We start from the raw sequence: 21,987 nt of genomic DNA on the forward strand, positions 1-21,987 counted from the left end.
GACTGGGCAATTCAGAGCATTCCAGGGCTTAGGAGTGCTTGCTAGTAAACAGTCTGTCTAGCGTTGCTGACGAGATCAGATCTTTTTGAGTCACATATTTTTGGGTGCCCAAATGGCACTATGTTTATATTCACACACAGATATGCCCAGAGCCACAGAGAGCAGCCACTGTTCATAGATACATCCTGTATTCAGGCTGAATGAGTGACAGGAGCTGGAGAGAGGGCAGTATGATCAGCGGAGTCTCCTTGGAGCACGCACTCTAAGTCAATTCCCGAAGTAGTGTTGGGGTCGCATCTAGAATTAATTGTTCAAATACTGCCCTGTTACTAAAGCTACCCCAGAAGGATGCACAGACATGGCAAAACCATGGACATGTTACCAGTGAATAATGAAAGGGAGGAGAAAAAAGGAGGAAAGTATCTTCCTCACTAGGTTATAATTCCAGAGAGCTAAAAAATACGATGAGGATTTATCATCCAGCTGCACAGTCTTTACCAATGTCTGCCATGTGCACCGCACACTGCAGGTACCACAGTTCAATCAGAGCTCCACTAACAGATGTAAACTCATTCTAAATCTGAACTGGCTTCAGAGATGCTTGTGATTATTGCTGCCATCAGTCTAGGCTACAGAAATTATGCTGTAATGTTGAAAAAAGAATTTTCTATTGCTTTTTCAGGCCAGCGAAGAATTATTTACCACTGCCAATAAAATTAAAGCATTCAATTGATAGGTCCATTGGTCCCACCCCGCCTCCACCACCTCCCCCCAAAATTTTGGGTACAAAGAAGCATAGACAAAATTTGAAATAAAGATGATTTCCCCTGGTGTGGGGGAGAAAGAGGGATGGCACATCAGAAGTCATATTTTTCTAAGGCTGGAAGAGCTGGTTTTAGTGCCTCCAGAGCTAGTCAAAGCACTTGCAGCCAACCATCCAAGAGGACTGATCCATCAAAATCTGCTACCATCCCTTTTCAAGCACCAGATCACTGACATGCTAGAGTGAAAAACAATTCAGTCCTTCCCAAGCAGGCTTTTGGATTCTTCCTCCACTCCAGCAATAAGCCTTCTGCCCCTACCCAGTCCCCTGCCATGATTTTATCCAAGTCAGAACTGCAGTGACTGTTGCTCCAAGAGCCTCTCCCCTTCTGAAGGGAGAAGATAGCCTTTCACTGTAGCGCTCAACACACCCTCCACCTGCCCAGGCAGCTTTGTTGTCTTTACCTGCAGGCCTTCCTCAACACAGGACACAACCTACAGCTGATCGGTACAGGACAGAACGCCTTACTGTCTCCAACTAACCCTCCTTAATGCAAGAATCACAGCCAGATATTCTAGATACCAGAACACAATGAAAGTCACTGAGAAACTGAGAATTGTGCTGGCTAAGTGGGTCACGCTGTCAAGCCTACTGCATAGTCTAGACTCTGCCTACAAAGGCTGGGAGTTAATAAAGCATCTTGCTTGCTCGCTTTCATTTCTTTTTGGTATGAGATTACAAGCCACGTTTTTATTAGGTCATCTTAGCACTGCAAAGCATATCTTCAGCAACCCATGGAGTGGTGGTAGGGACAACATTAAATCAATGAATTGTAGAAACCGCCACAGGGGCAGAGCTGTAGCTGTAGTCAAGTCATTTTTAGGTGATGCACATCACACGGATCACTTACTCCTTGACAGCAGTTCTTGAAGTCATCAGACTTTCAATCATCTGAGAGAGTGTACATTCAAAGTAAAGCTACTCAGAAACTTTCCTGCTAATTTGCATAAATTAATCAATGCATACATGTTCTCTAAACAGACAACTCATTAAGTAAATATTGTGATAGTTTAACAATCACTTCTGAAGTGATACACTTTCTCAAACTCTCTTTGGGAACAAATGAATGCTGCTGAGGACACCCTAAATATCAGATACTTGCACCTGCATGTGAACATTACATCTTTACAAAATTACTGGATTTTTTTTCTCATAAGAACTAAAAATATATGGAAGAAAGAAAAAGAAACAAACTCTGGGAGTAATTTTACTTGTTTACATTCCCTAATTTCCTGCGCATTCTAAAGGAGTTACTGCTGATTAAAATGACCTCAATTTTCAAAAATGCCCCAAGGGATTTTGACATCTGTGAGATCTAATTTTCAAAACAGAAAGCATCACTTCAGCTAAACACAAAGCATCATTTCAGCTGAGCTGGGCAACTGAAAGCCAAGGCGCATGAAATCAGTAGCCACGACAATCATTTCTGAGTTTCCTCACACCAGCTAGCCATCCTGCAAAAATTTAAACCAGAAATCAAGATGACAAATATCACAGGGGAACTCACTTTCTGTTCACAATCGCCCAGTCTTCTGTGTAACTTCTTACACAATCCCTCACATGAGGGTCCATCTCACTGTTAAAAGAATAAAAACAAACATCTTCAAAATCACAGATAACATACTGACATCTTAAACACACAGACTTTTAACTTAAGACTGCATATACTCTTTCAGGCATTTATGGAAAAGGATTCTAGGCTTCAGCCCTGCAGACACTCAAATCCAGAACAATTTGCTCCTTTGAGCAAGATGTCTCCCTGTTGCCTCCCACCTCTCTTCAGGTACAGCCGACACAAGAGTTCGACATTCTCGGGGGGTGTACACCACCTCGATGTCATCTGGAGGAAACTCAAGCAAGTCTCTCAAGGGGCCAGATTCCACCGCAATCGGGTGGGTAATAAGGTAGTCTTCCAAATCAACTGGTTCCACTGCTTCTGTAAGCGGTACCTAGGGAAAGACAAGCAATGGAAAGGTCTTTAAATAAAAAGAAAATAAACAAAGCAGAATATGACACATGCATGAGATTTTTATTTTTTTAAACACCAGTTCATTTGCCTTTTTGAGGAAACTTGATCTAACATCAGACTATAATTAACCCTGGTGGAGTTAGCCTTAACTAACACACAACATAAAGCTATTTTTAAATGTCTTATCTTTAATCTGATATCTCTGGATATTTATGTTATGCACACCATCATCATCTCAAAAAAGTAACAAATTTTCATCTGTTTTCAAGAAATACATTCGTTTTCTTCAAAAGCAAATACTACACTATTTCACATTCGTATCACTTTTGATTTATTCTTACCATACTGCTGCACTGATCACAAAGGGAACCTTCATCCTCATTCAAGATGCAAAGCACTCTTTCACCCTTAGGCACGGCCCACAGACAGGAATCCAAAGCAAGGGCCAAGAATTCACAAAGCAACAAAACTCTAAAGGCTAATATTATTTTGAATTAAATAACTTCTCTAGGGAACACAAATACAATGTTTGTCCATCACCAACACAAGTTTAACCACCTCTTCTCCCTGATATTAGGACCTTTAGTGCCATAACGACTCAGACCACACCAGGAAGAGATACCACTCTAAATATACCGGATGCTTAACAAGCGTATTTACTGGGCACAAAGCTTGCACCCAAAGCACAAGGAATGACTGAACAACCGTATGCGATGGGAAGCACTAGATTTCACCGGAAGCGTTGGTCTCACCACCATACTGCAAAAAAGTGAGCTTTTTTTTAGATATATGACAAAAAATACCTGCATATACCGGATATTCATATTGCATAACCATGTATTTTATATACATATATATGATATATTTATGTATCTCTTCTGATATGAGATCATTATACTACAAGGCTGCATGTAAACACACACACCAAGAAAATGAGACATTAAAAACTAGTTTTGAGGAACAAATTTCTACAGCAACTGACAGAGTTCCTAGAATTCCCTGGCACATCCCAGCAAGACTGAATAGTTAGTATTAGTCATAGAAACACATCAGAATTTAGTGATTTTTCTCTACTACTTCCTTTTTCCTGTCATCCAGACATTTTCTATGGTACAGGGAACTATACCATGGCTTGTCTTCTGTTGGAGATGACTTTAAAAATAACACCGACTGTTCAAGTTTAAAATGTGCTACTCAAAAAATTTGCTATTCCAATGTACAAATTCTACTTTTTAAACTTCTCTTGCCAAAAAGTTCTGAAATGAATTAACTTTATTCAAAGAAAAAGACTTGGCTAACACCGAATGGGTATTGAAAGAATCCCTCATACCACAGCCAGCTTCAATGAATACTGTAGTTTTCTTAAGACACAGAAAGCCAAACCTTTGGCAGAAAAATGGGATGACTCCAATAAAGTCAGTTGAGCTAGACCACATGACTTCATGGCAGATAAGAATCTTGATGACAAAAAAAAATATGAAGTCTAGAAACTCAGTGTTATGTTCTGCAATTTAGGTAAAAGAAACAGAATAATCTCTATATCGAAAAATTCATCGTGATCATCACCTATTTAACTCTGATTCCACAATCCTTTTTCCCCCTTCTAATCTTCAACTTAGGAAATGAACTGCAGGTATGTGATTTGCAGATCAATTTTGAAAATAAAAACCAGGTACTTTTAAATGATTTTGTTAGTGCAAAACTCATATTAAGCAGAACTTGTCATTACTCTTTCCCACATAAGAATTAGAATGTCATCCCTCACAGTACCTGGTTTTTATATACAGACAGACCAGCTCCACGTGGCACTATATAAATGACAAAACTTAGAGTAGTAAAGTATGACAGTTTATTACTGAGAAATTGCTAAAAGTGCATGTTTTTCAAAGACCAAAGAAGGGAAGAGCTGCTATATAACACTACTGTTACCTTGCATGCATATAATCCTTTTCTCCAGTAAATCTCAAAACACTTCATAAGAGAAGAAAAAGTATTTTAGAAAGGGAGAATTGTTGTAAATTAAAATAAAAATAACAAAATGACTGGATGAAGGCCACAGAATTAATCGGAAGTTAATTGCTAGCCCAGAACCCCCTGCAACCAGCAATGCTGCTTCCACACCAGATACTGAAAGCAATGGCACTGGCAGAGAGACAGAGGCTTGCAGTAGCCTTGGAGGATGAGTAAAGACTGTTTAACTGTACCTATTTTTAAGCCCTAATTTATTAAGGCTTATTTTTCTTCTTGCTGATAACCTCTCTTATGCACTGGCAGTTTCAAACACGATGCACCCTTTTGGTGCATTTGCCCAGCAAAACTGAACTAATCATGCAAGTATTACATTTCAATCAGCACATACTAATTACCGATAGGTTTCCCCAGGCTAATAAAGAGGAACTTTTTCATCATTTCCTCCTATCTTTCTAATCCCCTCATCCTGACAAACAGAAGAAAATTACAACAGATACTAATGTATCTCCAAGTATTAATACAGAGTTCACGGGGACACAACACACCAGAACATTCATTTGAACACGTATTCCACGTAAGCCACACAGAGTAACTGAATGCATGTGAAAAATGAAAGGGTGCAGTCCCAAATGAAACAAGTTTCCTGATTTCTGGCATTTTACATCTCAAATTTCACTTGCCCAACAACAACATTTAATATAGTTGACAGAAGAAAAACCAGCTATGCCAGCGAGAGGCTTGATCTCGAAAGGCAGGCAGTGTTTATGGGGCTACCTGGCACCCAACCTGTGCTCCAAGAAGTCCCAAGCCCTTCATACATCCCAGGATTAGGCCCAAGGTTCCACTTCACAGTTTTCCAGTTTGTCTCTTCAGATAACTATTGTACCATGAAGATGTAAACAAACATAAAAGTCAAACCCAGAAGCCTGCATTAGACTTGCCATCTGTGCAGCCAGAAATACTGTCTAGCACCTGGGTAAACAGGCCAAACATAAATTCATGGTTATGAAGAGGAACTACTTCACATCAGACTATTGGCAGACAAAAGGCAAGCACATTATTTTAAGCCTTAGATATTTGTGGGGGAAAAAGTGATGAAAGAGGGGGAGGAAAAAAGGATGAACAAACGTATCAAAAAGGAAAATGAACCCAAATGCTGTTCCAGAGTTTGAACTGAACCAACACAGTGCCTTTCATGGCATTCCCTGTTGAGAGCTTTTTAACTTTTCTTCTGTCCCAATTTGCACTTTTGCATCCCTCTGAAGTTCTGGGTTAGACCAAGAGCAAAAATACTATACAAGGGGCTGTTCTCCTGGTATCAGCAACCTGACCAAAGCATCAGTCATCTGAAGTTTTCATAGGAACCCATCAGATCAAATACACCCACTAAAAGAGTCCAACTAGTTCAGATGAAGACCAGGTTATCCAATCTAATCATCCAAGCCTCATCACTGACTGAGAAGAAGAACCTGTTTTATCATCTCATCTCAAGAGTCTCCAGACCTGGTTTATGTTTCCTGATGCCATCTGAAAGCGATGATGCACTCAAAAGCTGACTCCCGCTGCCTATTAGGATTGCGACACTCGTGGTTTACAAAACTTTCATCCTTATCCTTGTGCATCATTCTGACATATGACTGAACTCCAGATAGATCGCAAGAATAGCGCAAATGCAAGTACCACTTTTAGCTGCGTATTTGAAAGGTTTTGAGATCTGCTGCTGCAGAAATGCAGGGAATGAATGAAGAGCTATAAAGCTGTCCTCTTCCATGCTACTGTCTGCTGACAGTCCAGAGACAGGGCTGCACCTTGCCAGCCACGTGCAATCTTCACACTGCTCCCAGGAAATGCCATTTCAATTCAGCCTGACAGTTCCTAGGAAGGAACAGCAGACACTTCCTCCACACAAACGCAACCAGCTTTTCTTCATCAAACTTCCAAAGGTACAAGAACGATTTTAGGCAAGCATTTGCAAACCTGCAATCCACCTACTACCCGGCTAATAAAACCTAATGGAGGAATACTGGAGTGTTACTGTAAGAAGTTGTTGACAGCACATCCATTTCTGCCAAGAAGAGTTTATTAAGGCCCTCCGGAAACTGAACTGTACACAAGCTTTGATCATCTTCCCAGCTAGGATTATGAAACAGTTTAAATTAATCACAGATGTATGCTAAAAACATGCAAAGGAAAGCTCTTAGAATCACTACTACTAATCAACTGATCTTTAAAAAAAAAAAAAGAACAAAAGAAGTAAAAAAAAAAAAAGACTTGTAATTAAAGACCAATTTTTGGACAGTCCCTCAGATAATTCCATAACAGAGTCTTCGTTCAATTTTTGTCCCTAGGGTCAGACACTGCCACCTCATTCCCAGCAATTACTATTCTAGGGCTATTAAAATTAATAGGGAGAAAGGGGCAGCTCAGTGTGAGCAAGACGGGCATAACCAGCTCCCTAGCCAATGAAAACATCAAATACAACGTATGCATAAACTGCTAATACAAAGAAATCACACAGAGCTCTCTCTTTCAGATGTACGCAGTTACCCCAAATCAAACACATCGCTCGCAAGTGATGATTCTGCATATGCTCTGAACATGACCACAGACACACACACTTTTTCAGCTCAACCAAGACACCAGCCTGATTGACCTGGCTTCTATGAAGTACTTAACACACACACGCCACAGGTGAATCTGTGTTGCTGTAGTTAGAGCTCTCAGCGCTTGCATTACAACGCCCTATTTCAAAGGTTTATAGCTCTCGTGGAACAGGGACAGTCAAGCTTTCTTCTTTAAGGCTGTGTTATTCTTCACTGTTATATCCCCTTAAAAGCTTGAAAATAAAATTTCGTTTCCTATTGACTTTCTCCTTCTCTAGACGGCAAACATTGTATTTTGCTGTAGTTTTAGTGCTCTGCTAGCCAAAATGTGTTTCCTTCCCATTTATTTCCTTCTTTGAGCGCCCACATCATCATCCTCAGTTACAAAAGAGGCATCTGCACAAATCTGGCGACAGGACCATGAACCCCTGCTAGAGAGAGTAGCATAACCCCATGGAGGATAACACAAGCTCCTGTTCGCTTTAGTTGAGAAGCTCATCCACAGACCATAAGGGCAACGGTTAACGGAGGGAAAGCTGCACACGGGGTACCATTCTGTGGGGCTCATGACCTAGTCAACCCCACCAAGGAATAAAAAACCTAAGGGACAGCACAGAGTTGTATTAGACCTGCTCTGTTTTGGTGCTCTTGAGAATGAAGATGAATGAAATCAGATCCCATTGTACACAGAACAGGTTCCCTTCTGACAGGCAGGATTTCCGGAGCACCCCAGCGATCGCAGGGTTTGCCAGGCTGCAGGGTTGGCCATATATAACCAACAGGAAAATCAGCAGCCACCTTGTACAGGCGAGAGCTGAGCAATCAGAAGCGTGTAAGGCAAGGTAACTCAAAAGACAGCAGGGATGCCTCGCTAATAGTGATGGGCCCTAAACAGGCAGTGGGGACAAAAGACAATCTACCTTCCCTACTTGCACTTTTCCATCATGCTCAAGAAATGACCCAAGCATAGGTATTTAATTAGCATACCATTTAATTAGCCATCATTATGTGCCCTTGCCTGAACAACCTCCCCCTCCAGTTTGTTGCCTTACTGAGCCAACTACTTCTAGACTAGTAACAAAAGACTACAGGTCTGTTGTCCTAGGCCCTGTACAGGCACCCGGTGAGGGACAGCAGTAGGAACCAGGATGGAAAAAAGGGACAATTATCATCTCCATTTCACAGATAGGGACTGAAGCACAAAAAAACCTCAGAGAGCAAAAACCCACATGTGTTCAGGCATGTCCTGCATAGATCACTCCTGTGTGGCCTGATGGCCACAAGCATCTTAAGCTTCACCTGAAGGACTTTAACCTGTACTTTCCCTACACAAACAGCTGGGCAGAGGGGAGATTTCTGGATCCTGCTCCACTAGTTTGTTGCTTAACTCATGTGTGTTGTACTGAGCATCACAAGTACTCTTGCGGGACTCACTGTGACCAGCACACTAGGACCACAGCTATGATTTCACAAACTCTTCCAGCGAGCATACGTCAGCACAGCCATGAGAAGCGTGGTCTCCTCCTCATTTCCGTCTCCCTTCCTCTGCCCTCCCAAGGTGCTTATTCTCACTGCCAGGGAGCCCCTTGCCTCACGCTGGCATAAACACCGGGCAGCCAAAAACTAATTTTGTTTGTTGCCAGGTTAGTTGTAACCTTGATTCCTCCTCCCCTTCAGTCCACGGTATAGGAGTGCCATCCCTTGTGCCGGCTGCAGGAGGGCAAACAGGGACAGGAAGCAGTGGTTAGGGAGAGGCAGACAACTGCAGTGCCATTTAAAATGATTACGGCAGAATGGCTTGACTGGATTCATCTGGTAGGACAGGGAGCTGAACCCACCTCCCTCACCTCCCAGTCCAAGCCCAACTTCCCATTTATCTAAAATGAGATGCACAACTCCCAAGGGCAGAGACCCAGTCTGTGCATTTGCTTGTAAAGATCACAGCACGATTTGGGGCCCTGTAAAAACGACAATGGCAAAGGCTGGAGGGTTATATCTCCTGTCTCCTGCGTGGGAGTAAAATTCCCTGGGAGGTTATGATAAGGGACCTTGAAAGATTAGCCTTGCAGAGCTCCACGTCACAGGGAGGATCCTGACTACTTTTTTTATTTGGCAGCTAGGCACTTTTTCAGAATCAGGATGATATTTCTTGCCAATTCTGAAAGTAGGACAAAGTTCCATCTTAACTTCAATATCTCCTTAAATACTAAACAATTTATAATGTGTTAAAATTGTAACAGATTGTGCCAAAGCTTCAAATTCCAAATTAAAACCAACTTCCCGCCCACTGCCACCCTGGGCAAAATCTTAGAAAGACAGAAGAACGAGATTAACATTTCAAAGCTGAGCCCCAGCCTTCTCGTCCTTATCGCTAGCTCTCCGGGGCAAACAGTCACTTCCCTTGTTGAGCATTCAGGAATGCAGATGGCCTCTTCTTGCTATGTCAAAATCCCATCACCCTTAAAGCAATACTGGTATTGCAGGGAATTGTGACATGAGTCAACAAATTTGATGCACAGTAGAAAGTACTCAGCATAAGTCTTAAAATACAGGAAACATAACATACTAAACAAAAAAAAAAAAAAAAAAAGAACTTGCAGGCAAGTTCAAGAAGGTATTGGTTAAAGAAATTAATTTGCTAAACCGAGGCATCAGAATTACTTTTGTTTGGAAACTACAGGCTATATTCACTCTTTTTGGGAGTTCACTCTTTTGAAAGTTCAGCAATGCAATATTAACCACTGACAATACTCAAATAACTAAACAATGTATGTTCTACTTGCATAAATCACATTTTACTTCACATAAACAGTTGCACAAAAATAGACATCAGTGGATGTGATATTCTTTTACTGCCATTTACTGCATTTTAAGAATAAGCATACATATGCATGCCTGGCAAGTACAACGAACTTCTGCATGTAAGTTTTTCATTGTATTTATAACATATGGAAATATTCAAATGAACTAAGGAGATTGCTAGATGAAATCTCTGCTTTTCATCAACCACAGATACTGTGCCAAACCAGGATGACACCTCCTCAGCCATAAAATGCAGTCATTGCCTCGATACACATGCATACAGTCTCTAGAACGTAGTTTTATACCTCCTGCTTTGCTTTAGCTCTCAATACTTCTTTTGCATGGTATCTTGAAACATGTAAATACTATAGAGAATAACCAATAAAAGTCTTTCATTTCAAATTGTAAACATGCTACTCTTGGTAAAGTTGGATCCATTTGGTCCAACAGACAAAGTATCATCTTCAAATAAAGGATAACTTTATCCTTTACTTGATGAGGATAAAGTCCATGCTCAAGACACTGGCCAGGGATTGATATAGTCTCTCTCTGAAAGAAAATACATTTTATTTGATAATCATGTGTTTGAAAAAGTGACCTTCATGTAAAAGAATATAAAGATATCTTCCTTTAGGAAATTTACGGAGAAGTGATGTTTAAGACAATCATTGCAAATCATGAATCAGGCTTCCTCTTTGTGCACAGGAAAAAAATATTTACTAAACTCCTTCAAAAATTTCTATAAGCATTCTCTGTTTAGACACAGATTACTTTAGAAATATTCTGGGACCTTTATTTTTAAGATCTGAGAATATTTATGATTAAGTCTTGGGTTCTTTATACAGACGATACCAATGGTGTGTAATGTGTGTCAACTCACGAGGGGACAATTCATATCATATCGCAGTGCTTAAAATAGGAAAAGCCTCTCACGAAAGAAAATATTTGTAAATATATGTAGCTAAAGATAGATCCTAGATGTAATAACTAACAATCAGTCACAAAACCAGTGAGATGTTTTATATACAAATACTGCTAGGTTATTTGCTATTATAACTGGTTACTAGTATAAGAAGCCATTTGGGTATAGAAATATTAATCAGAGATTAATTAGTTATCCGGCAATACTAAAGCATTTGCTCAAACTCAGAAAGATACAAGTTATGCCTCCAAGCATGGATAAGAAGACAGTATCTTCCTTGATAACCAAGAATCATGTAATTTTAACAAAAGAGTGTTTCAAGAACAGAAAGACTTTGATGCAGAAAACACAAGTACTGAGACTGATCTGAAAGAGAACGCTACCCTCGGATAAACCGTACTGAAACTGAGAGGAGAGTGCAGAAACTGAAATAAAGAAAGCATCAAAGCTCTTTAATAAAGAACAGGGGGAAAAACAAACAGCTTGACCAAAGACTGCAGAAAAATCACCGTGCTCCTGCACACTGCACACTTGGAGCACTGAGCCCAGTTGAGGTGACAGGGACCAAGACCTTCAGCAAAGGAACAAAATGTGAAGTTACAGGAGAAGGGTGAGCCTTGCTCATGGACAGAAAGGTCCCTTCCTCCTCTGGCTCCTCCACCCACCACGGGCAGCCCGATAGCCCCACCTGCTTTCTCCCACTCCAGACGCTCGGCAGACCCTTCGCTGAGCCAGCTCAACTCACCAACCTGTCAGAAAAACATCCACAAAGGGCCAGAGGTGGTGGGAGATGAGAGCTGGGCAGGCTCTCAGCCAGCTGGACACAGCAGCAGCAGGGAAGAAAAGGGAAAAGTCTTTCCCACTTTTGGCACAAACAATACATCAGAGGAGCTGACATGGATCCTTCCCCCCTGCCCTGAGATCCCTCCAGACCCTTACACTTCACACAGGGCTGTGAACTGTGGCAGTCCAACCTTGCTTACCACCAATGTGCGTGCTCTTCTGTGTGGAAAGTGCAAGGCACAGTCATGTCTCTACTATCGGTGGGAAATTTATCCAGGGTATGGATTAACCACAAGACACACGGAGAGATGCCAAAGGTGGTGTTACATGGAGCTGCCTATGTTACTAGCTCAGGAGTCACACTAAGGGAGTGCAGCTGAAGTGCTTTCTGTACATACCCAGGTGAAGAAACTATTGCTCCTGCCATGCTCATGGGGAGCAAGACCTGAGCTAATAAACCATGCAAGTCCAAGCCAGCTTCCTGTACAGACAGTCCTGATGTCTCAGCTCTGTGCATCTCAATGGTGCTGCCTGAAGAAGCCAGCAGCATGCATTAGCTTTGACTCAGCACCCAGCCGAGCCCTGCAGAGGCACTGCAGTCACAGCGCGAGGCACTGACCCATCGACCAGGGCCCTCCAGCCTCGCAAGTCTCCTCGCGGGCTCTGCAGAGCCAGCGAGTGACCCTGCACAGCGACAGCATTAGCCAGGGCAGTGCAAAACCTGGGTGTGCACACCCCATGCGCCCAGGCATCAGAAAGGTAGGCCTAATTCAAATTAGGTCAGTGCTCAGTTAAAAAGGATAAAGATTAACTCAAGCTGCCTTATGACTGCAAGAGGCCAAGAGTGCACATACACAGAGGTACTGTTGCAGCAGTGTGTCTACACCTTACCCTCTCTTACATGGTCCTCCGACACACGCGCACTTCTCTGTGCGCTCCTTTACGCTCAGTACTACAGCGTTCTCAGCCTGCTCTGCTGAGCCTTTGCAGGCAAGCAGCAGCGAGGCAGTGGAGAAGGAGAAAGAAGCTGTAATTCAGCATCATGAAGTAGCAGCTTTCCAGTCCAGTGTGGCTTCTGCAACACTGCAACACCCCTGGGACCGCAGCAGCATTAGTGTGGAACACTTGCCAATCACACCAATTAATATTTTTCTACTGTAATTTGAATCCAATGTTAAGACATTTTGCAGTTTAGGATATTAGCAGCATTTTCATTAAACATCAGTTTGTTTATGCATTTTATTCCTGAAAAATAGATTTCACAGCTAATTTAAGTAAACAGAAAGAGTAGGATTTAACTGCGCTTTTTAGATTCTGAGTATTTATTAATAGGCCTGTCTTGAATGCTTCTTTTAAGTAACTGAATTTACTTGGTATAACAGTTTTTAGTTAAGATTACTATCTCTGCTAATGTATATACTGTCTAAATTATTGAGGATAAACCAGATCATCAACCTTTTAATGGATACTGGACTCACCAACCTAATAGATAAAATGCTCCTGACCTCTGCAACAGGACTCACTACTGATTTTAGAAATAATATGCAACAGTTCCAGTTTATTAAAGAAGGCATCTGCACCAAAGCAGAGTGAACTGTGAGTAATCTCTAACGGGAGGATGCAGGGAAGAGGATGTGGATGCCTCTCCCATCCTCCCGTTTGATGAGGATGGGCCGTCCAGTGTGCAAGGGCAAAACCTCCAGGAAACACATATAATGGGAAGCACTATTAAGCCTTAATCAGCTTTGAGAGAGCATTAAGACTTGGCTCACTTTCCTTTAATTTTAGTAATTTTGGTGATAAAATTACTTGGCTCTGAACACTTCACAACGCCCTTTTCTATACCACATAGGGTATTGTCATGTTTTCCCTCACAATGTTTTCCAATCATTTGCACAAATTATCATTTTTTCTTGTTCTAAATGATGATAAAATAATGAAAATATACAAAGGAACTTACAATCTCTTACATAATAATTAGATATTATATATGAATACACAGAATTGAAGTCTGACACCCAGCAAGTCTAAGACAAAACTTTAGTTAGCCTGAATAATGCTCATAAACCCAGCAGCACTTTACAAAGACAGGTAGATTTCAGCACCTTCATTTTATATGGAGAAAATGCAGCATAGAGAGCAGGGATGGTCAGATCACATCATGTCCAAGAATCTGCACCACTTTATTTACAGGCTAATTAACATCTCTTATAACAGTGCACCCTTCTCATATTAATGCTCAACTATGCAGTAACATACACCAGCAGATAGGAACTATGACTCTTAATCTATTGAGAACAGCATTCATGCTTCTGTAAAACAATTGATTTTACATTCCTTCAGCTTATTTGCAAGTTCTGTGAAATGCTGCTCTTCTAATTAAAATACACCTCTAAAGACCAAAATTTTTTAATTTTTTTTTTTAAGTAACTCTTAACAATTGGTTAGAAGGGAAAAAAAGAATCAGGTTTTGGACATCAACCAAAAACATTTCAAAAAACAATCTTCTGCAGTTACAAGTCTTCAGAAATCCAAGATTTTAAGTCCATATCTATATTGAAAACAAATTTCATTAAGCAACAAAACCTGCTGAATATAGAAGAAGACAGAGAAACAGCTGGGCTAGAAGCCAGGAAGTAAAGAGAAGCCTAGATACCTAATGATTGTTTTCTGTTCTTTGACAACATTACCTGCCTGTATAAAAGGACAGCACAGGGGGAAAAAATGGACCTGACCTGCAGACGCAAACCTAAAGTCTCCTCTTCCTAAACCAAGCAAGCACAACAAGCCATTAAATAGCAAACCAAGACATGCACATCAAGATTCACAGAAAGTTTTTGAGTCACTTCAACAGTAACAGATGTTAACCTATGACTACTGCCCAACAGTCCAGCTTCATCCAGGTAAAACTACTTCAGAAATGCTGCCAAAGGAATCCCGTAGGCCTCTGCCGCACCGCAGCATTTAGCAAACAGCAGCAGGAGCGACTAGTGCAATACAGGGTCAGAGAGAGAGTTAACAAGCACCACAGCACAAGGAGTTGCTCAAAAAAAAAAACAAGCTTGGATAGAAAAGAAAGTGATTAGTCATGACAGATTATAACAGTCCATAGTAAACAGTCCAGTTCATCAAATAAACAAAGTAAATGCCCCGTCCTAGCAGATGCTGGGGAATTTTTTTGAAAGGAAGTGAGAGCTTTCTGCTTTCAGTGAATACAATCTACATGTTACTCTTAAGCAGTTGCTCAGAGAGAAGTTAACCTAGCGGAGCTCAACAGCAGCGAAGCAGCCACTGGAGTACTGAACCCCCTTAATGTAGAGAAGATGAACCCAGCACTTGGCTAACAGCTGCCAGTCACTACCCAAGTAACAAGGTGCAAAACCACACCAGACTGACCAATGGATTTAGAGAGACTCACAAAATAACTTCAAAAAATAAGAACTCTTTCATCTAACCCTAAGACCTTACCAGCCCCTATTTCTGAATAACAAACTGTCAGTGTATTGTGTTCTGGATTTCAAAAATAAAAACTCAATGCTGCAAAGACTGCGTCCTGTGAGCAATCCCATTCAGCAGGTTAAGTAATACAGGAAAAACCTTTGAAGACTTTGGACCCACAGCTGTGGTTTGAGGAATGTACAATTAAAATCAGGTGCTCTTAAAGTGGCAGAGGGGAGGAGGCTGACAATAATAAACAGCCATGTTCCTGTACAGTCATTTGAAAGCAGTGTCTTCCTTCCAGCTCTACCAAATATAAAATTAGAAACATTTCTAGCAGCATTTTGTCTGTTGCTTGTGAAGCAAAAGGAAAGAGACTTGCTAAAATTCAGCTAACAGGTTTTTTTTCATTTATCCTATGTTCAACCAAATGCAAGTCTGTTGAGCGCAAAAAGTCTCTGTACTGTGCTTCAGTCAACAAGAAACGAAAGAACCAACCAAGCATAGTCTTTCATTCACAAAAGCACACATTTTTCCAGAAAAATGTCTACAGAGGACTGCATGTCATGGAACTTTCAGAATAAATACCAAAAGCTGCTACTGTTGGCAACTGCCAAATCAGAATGAATGGTGTGGCCTTATTTGGATCATAACTATCTATGCAAATAATATGAGCAAGATGCTTTGGATAGGAGAAACCATATCTGCATTATTATTAAAAGCTTTCCAGCTCCATCCTTCAGACTCAACAGTACAACTTGCTGCCATTGTGGAGATACTCATACGATACTCAAATGAAACTCACTCATACTACATTATTAAAATACCCATAAATTTTAGGTTAAATTTGCTATTTAAACCCATACCGTGCATCCTGCTCAAGGCTTGCAAACCATTGTGACTAAACAAAACAACCATGCAGAATCAGGGCCTTCAATTTTATTCTCCATGACAGTGTTATGACACACAAACTAATGAGCTTTTCCAGAGCAAATATCTATTTCAGTTTAACAGCAGTAATGCTTTCTATTTGCATAACATTTGTTATCAAACCAGGACAGGCAGGCACAGCAGATTTTGACGCATGCCTAAGGGAGAGAAATTAACCCAAAATTCTTTGCAAGTAAACCTCTGCCACATTATGCAGTCTCTGGACTGAGACTCATAATCGGCCTAAATATACTTTTACTACAGACTATCTTCTACAAACTATCACTTCATGTTAATCATACTTTCGAAAAGCACTTCTGCTCAGTGTAGAATTTAATACAGCAAACTAGCAGCTAATCATGTCAACCATCATGAAATGCAGTTTGATAGGAAAGGCTCAGAGCTTGCTTCCAGTCAGCATAACCTTTTCCAGGATTTTTATAGATTCTTGCATGGATTTACTTGAAAACACAACAGCAACAGGATAATGAGAGACACAAGAATTGAATAAGGGACTGACAGTATTCTGACCAACAAAATACCTCTGCAAGGCCCAGATCCTGCATTAAGCAGTACCTATGCAGCTCCACAGGACTGAAACTTTGAGCATGTATACTTCGACGATAGCACAATGGAAAACCTTAGAAATAAAAAGTGAAAGACACAACTCATATAGAAAAGAGGTGAGACAAGCAGGGGGGAAAACGTTATCAAAAACATGGCTGGCTGAAAAACAGCTTGGAGAGGTAGACAGAAGAGATCTTACTTTAGAAAAATAATGGGGAGTAGAAGGGAAATTCACCCAATTTGTTCCACCATGAGACCATATGTGAGACCAGTGAGGCACAGAAGCTTGTGGGATGGACATCCAACAGGTCCTTCAAAAGTAGGCCTCTGTTCCTCAGCTATCCATTGCCACAGGGAAGCAGATTCAACAATCCAGAGTGCTCCATCCAGTCCTAAGCTCCTAATAGCAGGGGTCTCTCCCTATCGCCTAATATTGGATTATGTAAAAGATCATACAGAACTGCCAAGTCAGGGCTTTGCATTATCATTCCACACCCCTACAGAGACTGCTGTGATAAAACATTAGCTCTGGACACACCACTCTCATTAACCCTTCCTCCTTCATGCTCACTCAGCATTAAGGCTGGGCACACAGCTGATAAAGCCAGCCTTATGGTCTCCTTGTAGTCACACAGCTGATGCACAGCGAAAAGACACAAATTCCAGCCCTCCTCATTCACCAGTGATTTTGGCACAGCCATATCTCTCCTTAAAGATTAACTTCCAGCCTGCAGCTAAGTCACTCTTCTAAGCTAGGGGTCAACTTTGTCTTCAAGATCCCTTTTGAGATGAAACAAGCTCTAAAGGAGCATCTGTGCTCTGTATGCGGAAGCTTTAATGCATTACATGGGATAACAGAGTAGGATATGAACTGATGAAACTCCACAAAACCCTACTCCAAAACAAGGGAAGAACCCCTGTATTCTCAGAACAGACTGTCACACTCAAGGCATATTTTCAGTACCACCTGATCTCACCCATCCACTTCAAAGGGGACAAGATGCTATATACTTATTTTGAAGTTGACTGCTGCTATAAACTGCTATAACTCAGAGCAACAACCCAAATCAAAGGAACACCTCTAAAAATACAGTTCCAGCCTGAAAAAGTTTGCTGAACTCTTGAAATTTATACCACCAAGCTGAATGTATTTTGAAAGTTACTGGGAAGCTGTGCTCAAAAAATTGACTTCAGTGAGAGTAATTCTGACAACTTGTCCTACATTTCTACCATTCTTGAAAGTGGACCGTAAACATGTAAATAAATATATATTCCTTAGGAATAACCACATCCAAACTTTCACTATAACATTTAAAATACTTTTAAAGAGCAGAAGAGCTTAATAGCATCTGCTCTGGTTCTACCCTTAATGACCATGACAAAAAAACAACTACCTAAAGAGCACGAGCTTGCACAGAGCTCTTTACAGGCAGAACCAGACATGCATGTGGAATTTAATGCCCAGTCCAGGCTTTCCTAGGATAAAACAACTATGATCTCATCCAAGGAGCCCCTGTGTCATACAAAGATTCGGCAGGAACATAAACACTCAGCTATGTCAACTTATTTGCAAGATAAAGACCATTAAATTAGCTTTTCTGCACAGAATTATTTACCTCGGAGTTATCAGTGCTACTTAGGTCAATAATCCATCAGCAAGTAAACAGACATTGCAATTTATTTCCAGATTAATCAAAGGAACTATGCACACCTTTATCACTCTTCTGTGTTCCATCTATTACTTACAGTTGTGTGATGGGAGACACTGCCTCCAATGTTGAGGTTTTTGAGAAGCTGGGGAGATCCTCCATACTGCCCTGAGATCTGCTTCCTGACTTCCGCAGCTACAGTTCTGAAATGAGACAGGGACAATATTATCTCTGTAAAACAATTACAATGAAGGCAATATATCAAATAATTTTCAGTCCATTGGCATAAAATCATATACTCAGTGGACTTGTTGGAATACGAGTGTTAAAGGTCTGTGAGAACGGACCATGTATATTAATCTCCTGGAGAGTCACAAAATTCTTGCAAGGCTACATATACATATTCTTAACAGTAATTATATATTTTTTCCTTTTGTGAATTGTTCTTTTGTGTAGAGATGTGGCAATAAAACACATGTGACACTGAGCACAAATAAACTCGTTCCCAGCAGGCTCTTTCCAGTTTCTACCAAGAAGAGATCTCCTCTAGCACTGTCCACACCCCACAGCCATTTCAAGCCTGGTCACACATCTGCTCTTGTGCTCTGCTCTCTCATTTTTCTGTCTTGCCTATTTTTGTTTTCTACAGACACAGAGATGAGCACTGGCAGCCACTTTCGACCTAACAGCCAACCCCTTCAACACCCAGCTCAGAGCCAGAAAAGCAGTCCTACACAGAGTGGGTTGAAACGTCTAGGGAATGATACATGGAAATCAGTTGGCTAGGTCAGAACAAAAACCTGTTACCCACTTCACGAAGGTAGCAGAAGGACTATGGTGAGCAGCAGAGGAGACATGCAGCGCACCGACTACCAGGGCGTAATGCCTCACTAGAGAGAAATCCCACCACGGGGCAAGGAAAAACACAGATCACTTCTACCGCACCTGCTGGGTGAAATACATACTGTGCCCCTCTTGGGTTTTTTATTTTCCCCAGTAAGCCAGATTGTCACTGGTAAGCCCTAGAACATGCAACAGTTAGGCAAACCCACCACAGGAACACCTCAGCAAAGGAAGAGTAACATCAGAGAGGAAAATGCCAACAGCCAAAGACTGTCTTAACAAACAGCCATGGGTCAAACCCGCACACAACCGTCCCCAGCGCTCCATCTTGTAACATACTGCTAAGCTGCAGTTCACCTCAGCAGTGGGGCTGGGACAGCCAAGTTTTCCCCTGTGATGGAAAGGTGTTTGTTTCAAAAGCAAAACCAAAGCGCAGACTCTTCCTATCAAAAAAAGCATTTTGCTGAAAAGCTGCTGACTAGCCCTAGTCAACATGACCTCACTAACATGGAAGTGCTCTTCTCCAGAAGTGAATGCCAAATTCATTAATCCCAAATCTACCCCCAACCGTCAGTCACCACACTGCAGCATTTTGGTCCACCGTATCTCCCAGACACAGAACAAAGTCCCTGTTCCAAAGAGATGACAACCAATGTGTAAGGGAAGCCTCCTAGCTCAGGGACTTCTGTGGCAGTCAACGCTGGTGGACAGGAATGGGAGCAGGTGGAGGCAACCAATGTCAATGGAAGAGAAGAAACTATAAAAGGGAACTAGCTAGAACAACCAAGCCTACAATGGAGAGCAGATGTTTCCTCAGGCCAGAGGATGGGAGTAAGATTAGCTAGAGGAAGCATTATTTTGTCTTTTAAAAAAGTGGACTGCAAAAGGAAAAAAAATGCTTTATTTGTTCTGGCCACAAGAAATCATTTGCTTTATGTTTGCCTTTATCCACAGGAGACTATGTTTTCACTTCTGGAGGGTGGCTTCTGAAAGCAGACCAAACAGCTCCTGCTGGGTACGGACAACATTCAGGCTGTCTGATCGCCCTCAAAAGAACCATCTACCCTGCTCCATGCCCCATGCACATACCCACACTCACAAACATGCACACACAGGAACAAACCAGGCACACTGCTAGCATTTATGGAAAAGTTTGGAATGTATTAAAATGGCTCATTGGCATGGAAAACATTATGCATCTGTGGCTGATGAGATTTAAAAGCTCGCCTCGGGTTGCAGATGATCTCTGCTTTAAACCTGATCTCTTCCTCGGTGCATGTTTTGTGTAATTCCTGACAATACACAGAAGAGAAGCCTTTGCTGCACGGCTGGTATGAAAGATCAGAATCTACATTTAGCCATGGAATGCAACATAGGAAAAATTAAAAATCCTTCCCCAGTTTGAGGGGCATGCATTGTTTCCAGATGGAAAGTACAGACAGAAGAGGAAATCTGTCCTCAACTGTGAAACCACAGCTGATGCCTAGCCATGTTACTCAGTGCTGCTCCTCCCGCCATGTGCCGGCTCTTTAAAAACCTGACCCGTGACTGGGATCCCATTCTTTGTGATATACTCCAGAGCAGTTCTAGCTCTCTTTCTTCTGCATGCTGGCCTCAGCTGGATGGCTCTGTAGTGGCTGGGAGCTTTGTTGTACTTGGAGCATAGCCCGTCAACACATCCTTAATTCCAGCTACAGTGTGCTCTACCCCAACTTGAAGCAGACGCAAGCTCGGCTACAATTACAGTGTTGCTAAGGGGCACTGTGAGTTTGCATGGAAACTACTACACAGATCATTTGATGCAACACGGGAAGAAAGACAGTGAAACAAAAGGGTGGCACCAACCAGCATGGTCTCTTACCACATACTACACATTAATAGCTGTCCATCTTGCTGCCCCATTAATAACACACCTGATATTAAAAATTTTCCCGAAGGACTACCACAGAAAGTTAGAGCTGAACAACCTCCAACTGCTTTGACCAAGACTGTAACCTTTACTTTCAACTTGCAAGTGGTCTTACCTCTTTAACTTCTGACAGTTAAAAGTAACTGGCTACTGTCTAGACCTCGATGGAAATTCCTGAACAGAGTTTACAGGACTTACCAGTACTACTTACCCCCAGCCTACAGTCTAGTCTACAGACCTTCTCAGTTACCTCTCTGTATCACTGCATTCACAAACGTATCGAACTCCATTTCCCATACTGGAAAGCATCATGCTTCTGATACTTAGAAACCATCTTCTAATGTAATCTAAACACCAAGTATTTACAGGTAATCTACACCCTTTTTTTTTTGTGCCAACATCATCTGTTAGGTTCAGTAGCTCTCCTCCCTCTCCTCCCTACTTGCAATGTATTCGCAAAAATAAGTAGTATCCCCTCGCAGCCTTCCTTCTGCAGGGTAAGCAAGGTCAGATCCTAAGACACACTTTCTGTTCCCGTGGTCATCCTAATGGATCTTCTCTGCATTTTTTCTGTTTGGCAATCACACCTTTTTAAGATAGTGTGCTCCACTCTGATCACTCACTCCAGATGAAGTCTGACCAGCACACTGTAGAACCAAATGAGTATTTTCCTATCGAGAAAACACCTTACCTGACAAATTCTAGGACTTTTTACAGCTTCATCACAGAGGCTCACAGTTTTTCTGCAACTGATAATACACTTGAATACACTTGCCTT

At 41.5% G+C, this 21,987-nt stretch overlaps 1 protein-coding gene across 1 annotated transcript in view; it reads right to left on the reverse strand.

The window, feature by feature from the left end:
- DOCK7 (dedicator of cytokinesis 7) overlaps positions 1 to 21,987 on the reverse strand; it is a 110,810-nt gene that overhangs the window by 82,097 nt on the left and 6,726 nt on the right. The window contains exons 2-4 of the mRNA XM_067301344.1: positions 18,555 to 18,660; positions 2,597 to 2,772; positions 2,331 to 2,399 (exon numbers count right to left, since the gene is read on the reverse strand). Coding sequence (XP_067157445.1) covers positions 2,331 to 2,399; positions 2,597 to 2,772; positions 18,555 to 18,660 — 351 coding nt within the window. The remainder of the gene's footprint in view (positions 1 to 2,330; positions 2,400 to 2,596; positions 2,773 to 18,554; positions 18,661 to 21,987) is intronic.

This window comes from Apteryx mantelli, chromosome 8, assembly GCF_036417845.1.
Source record: "Apteryx mantelli isolate bAptMan1 chromosome 8, bAptMan1.hap1, whole genome shotgun sequence".
Lineage (NCBI taxonomy): Eukaryota > Metazoa > Chordata > Aves > Apterygiformes > Apterygidae > Apteryx > Apteryx mantelli.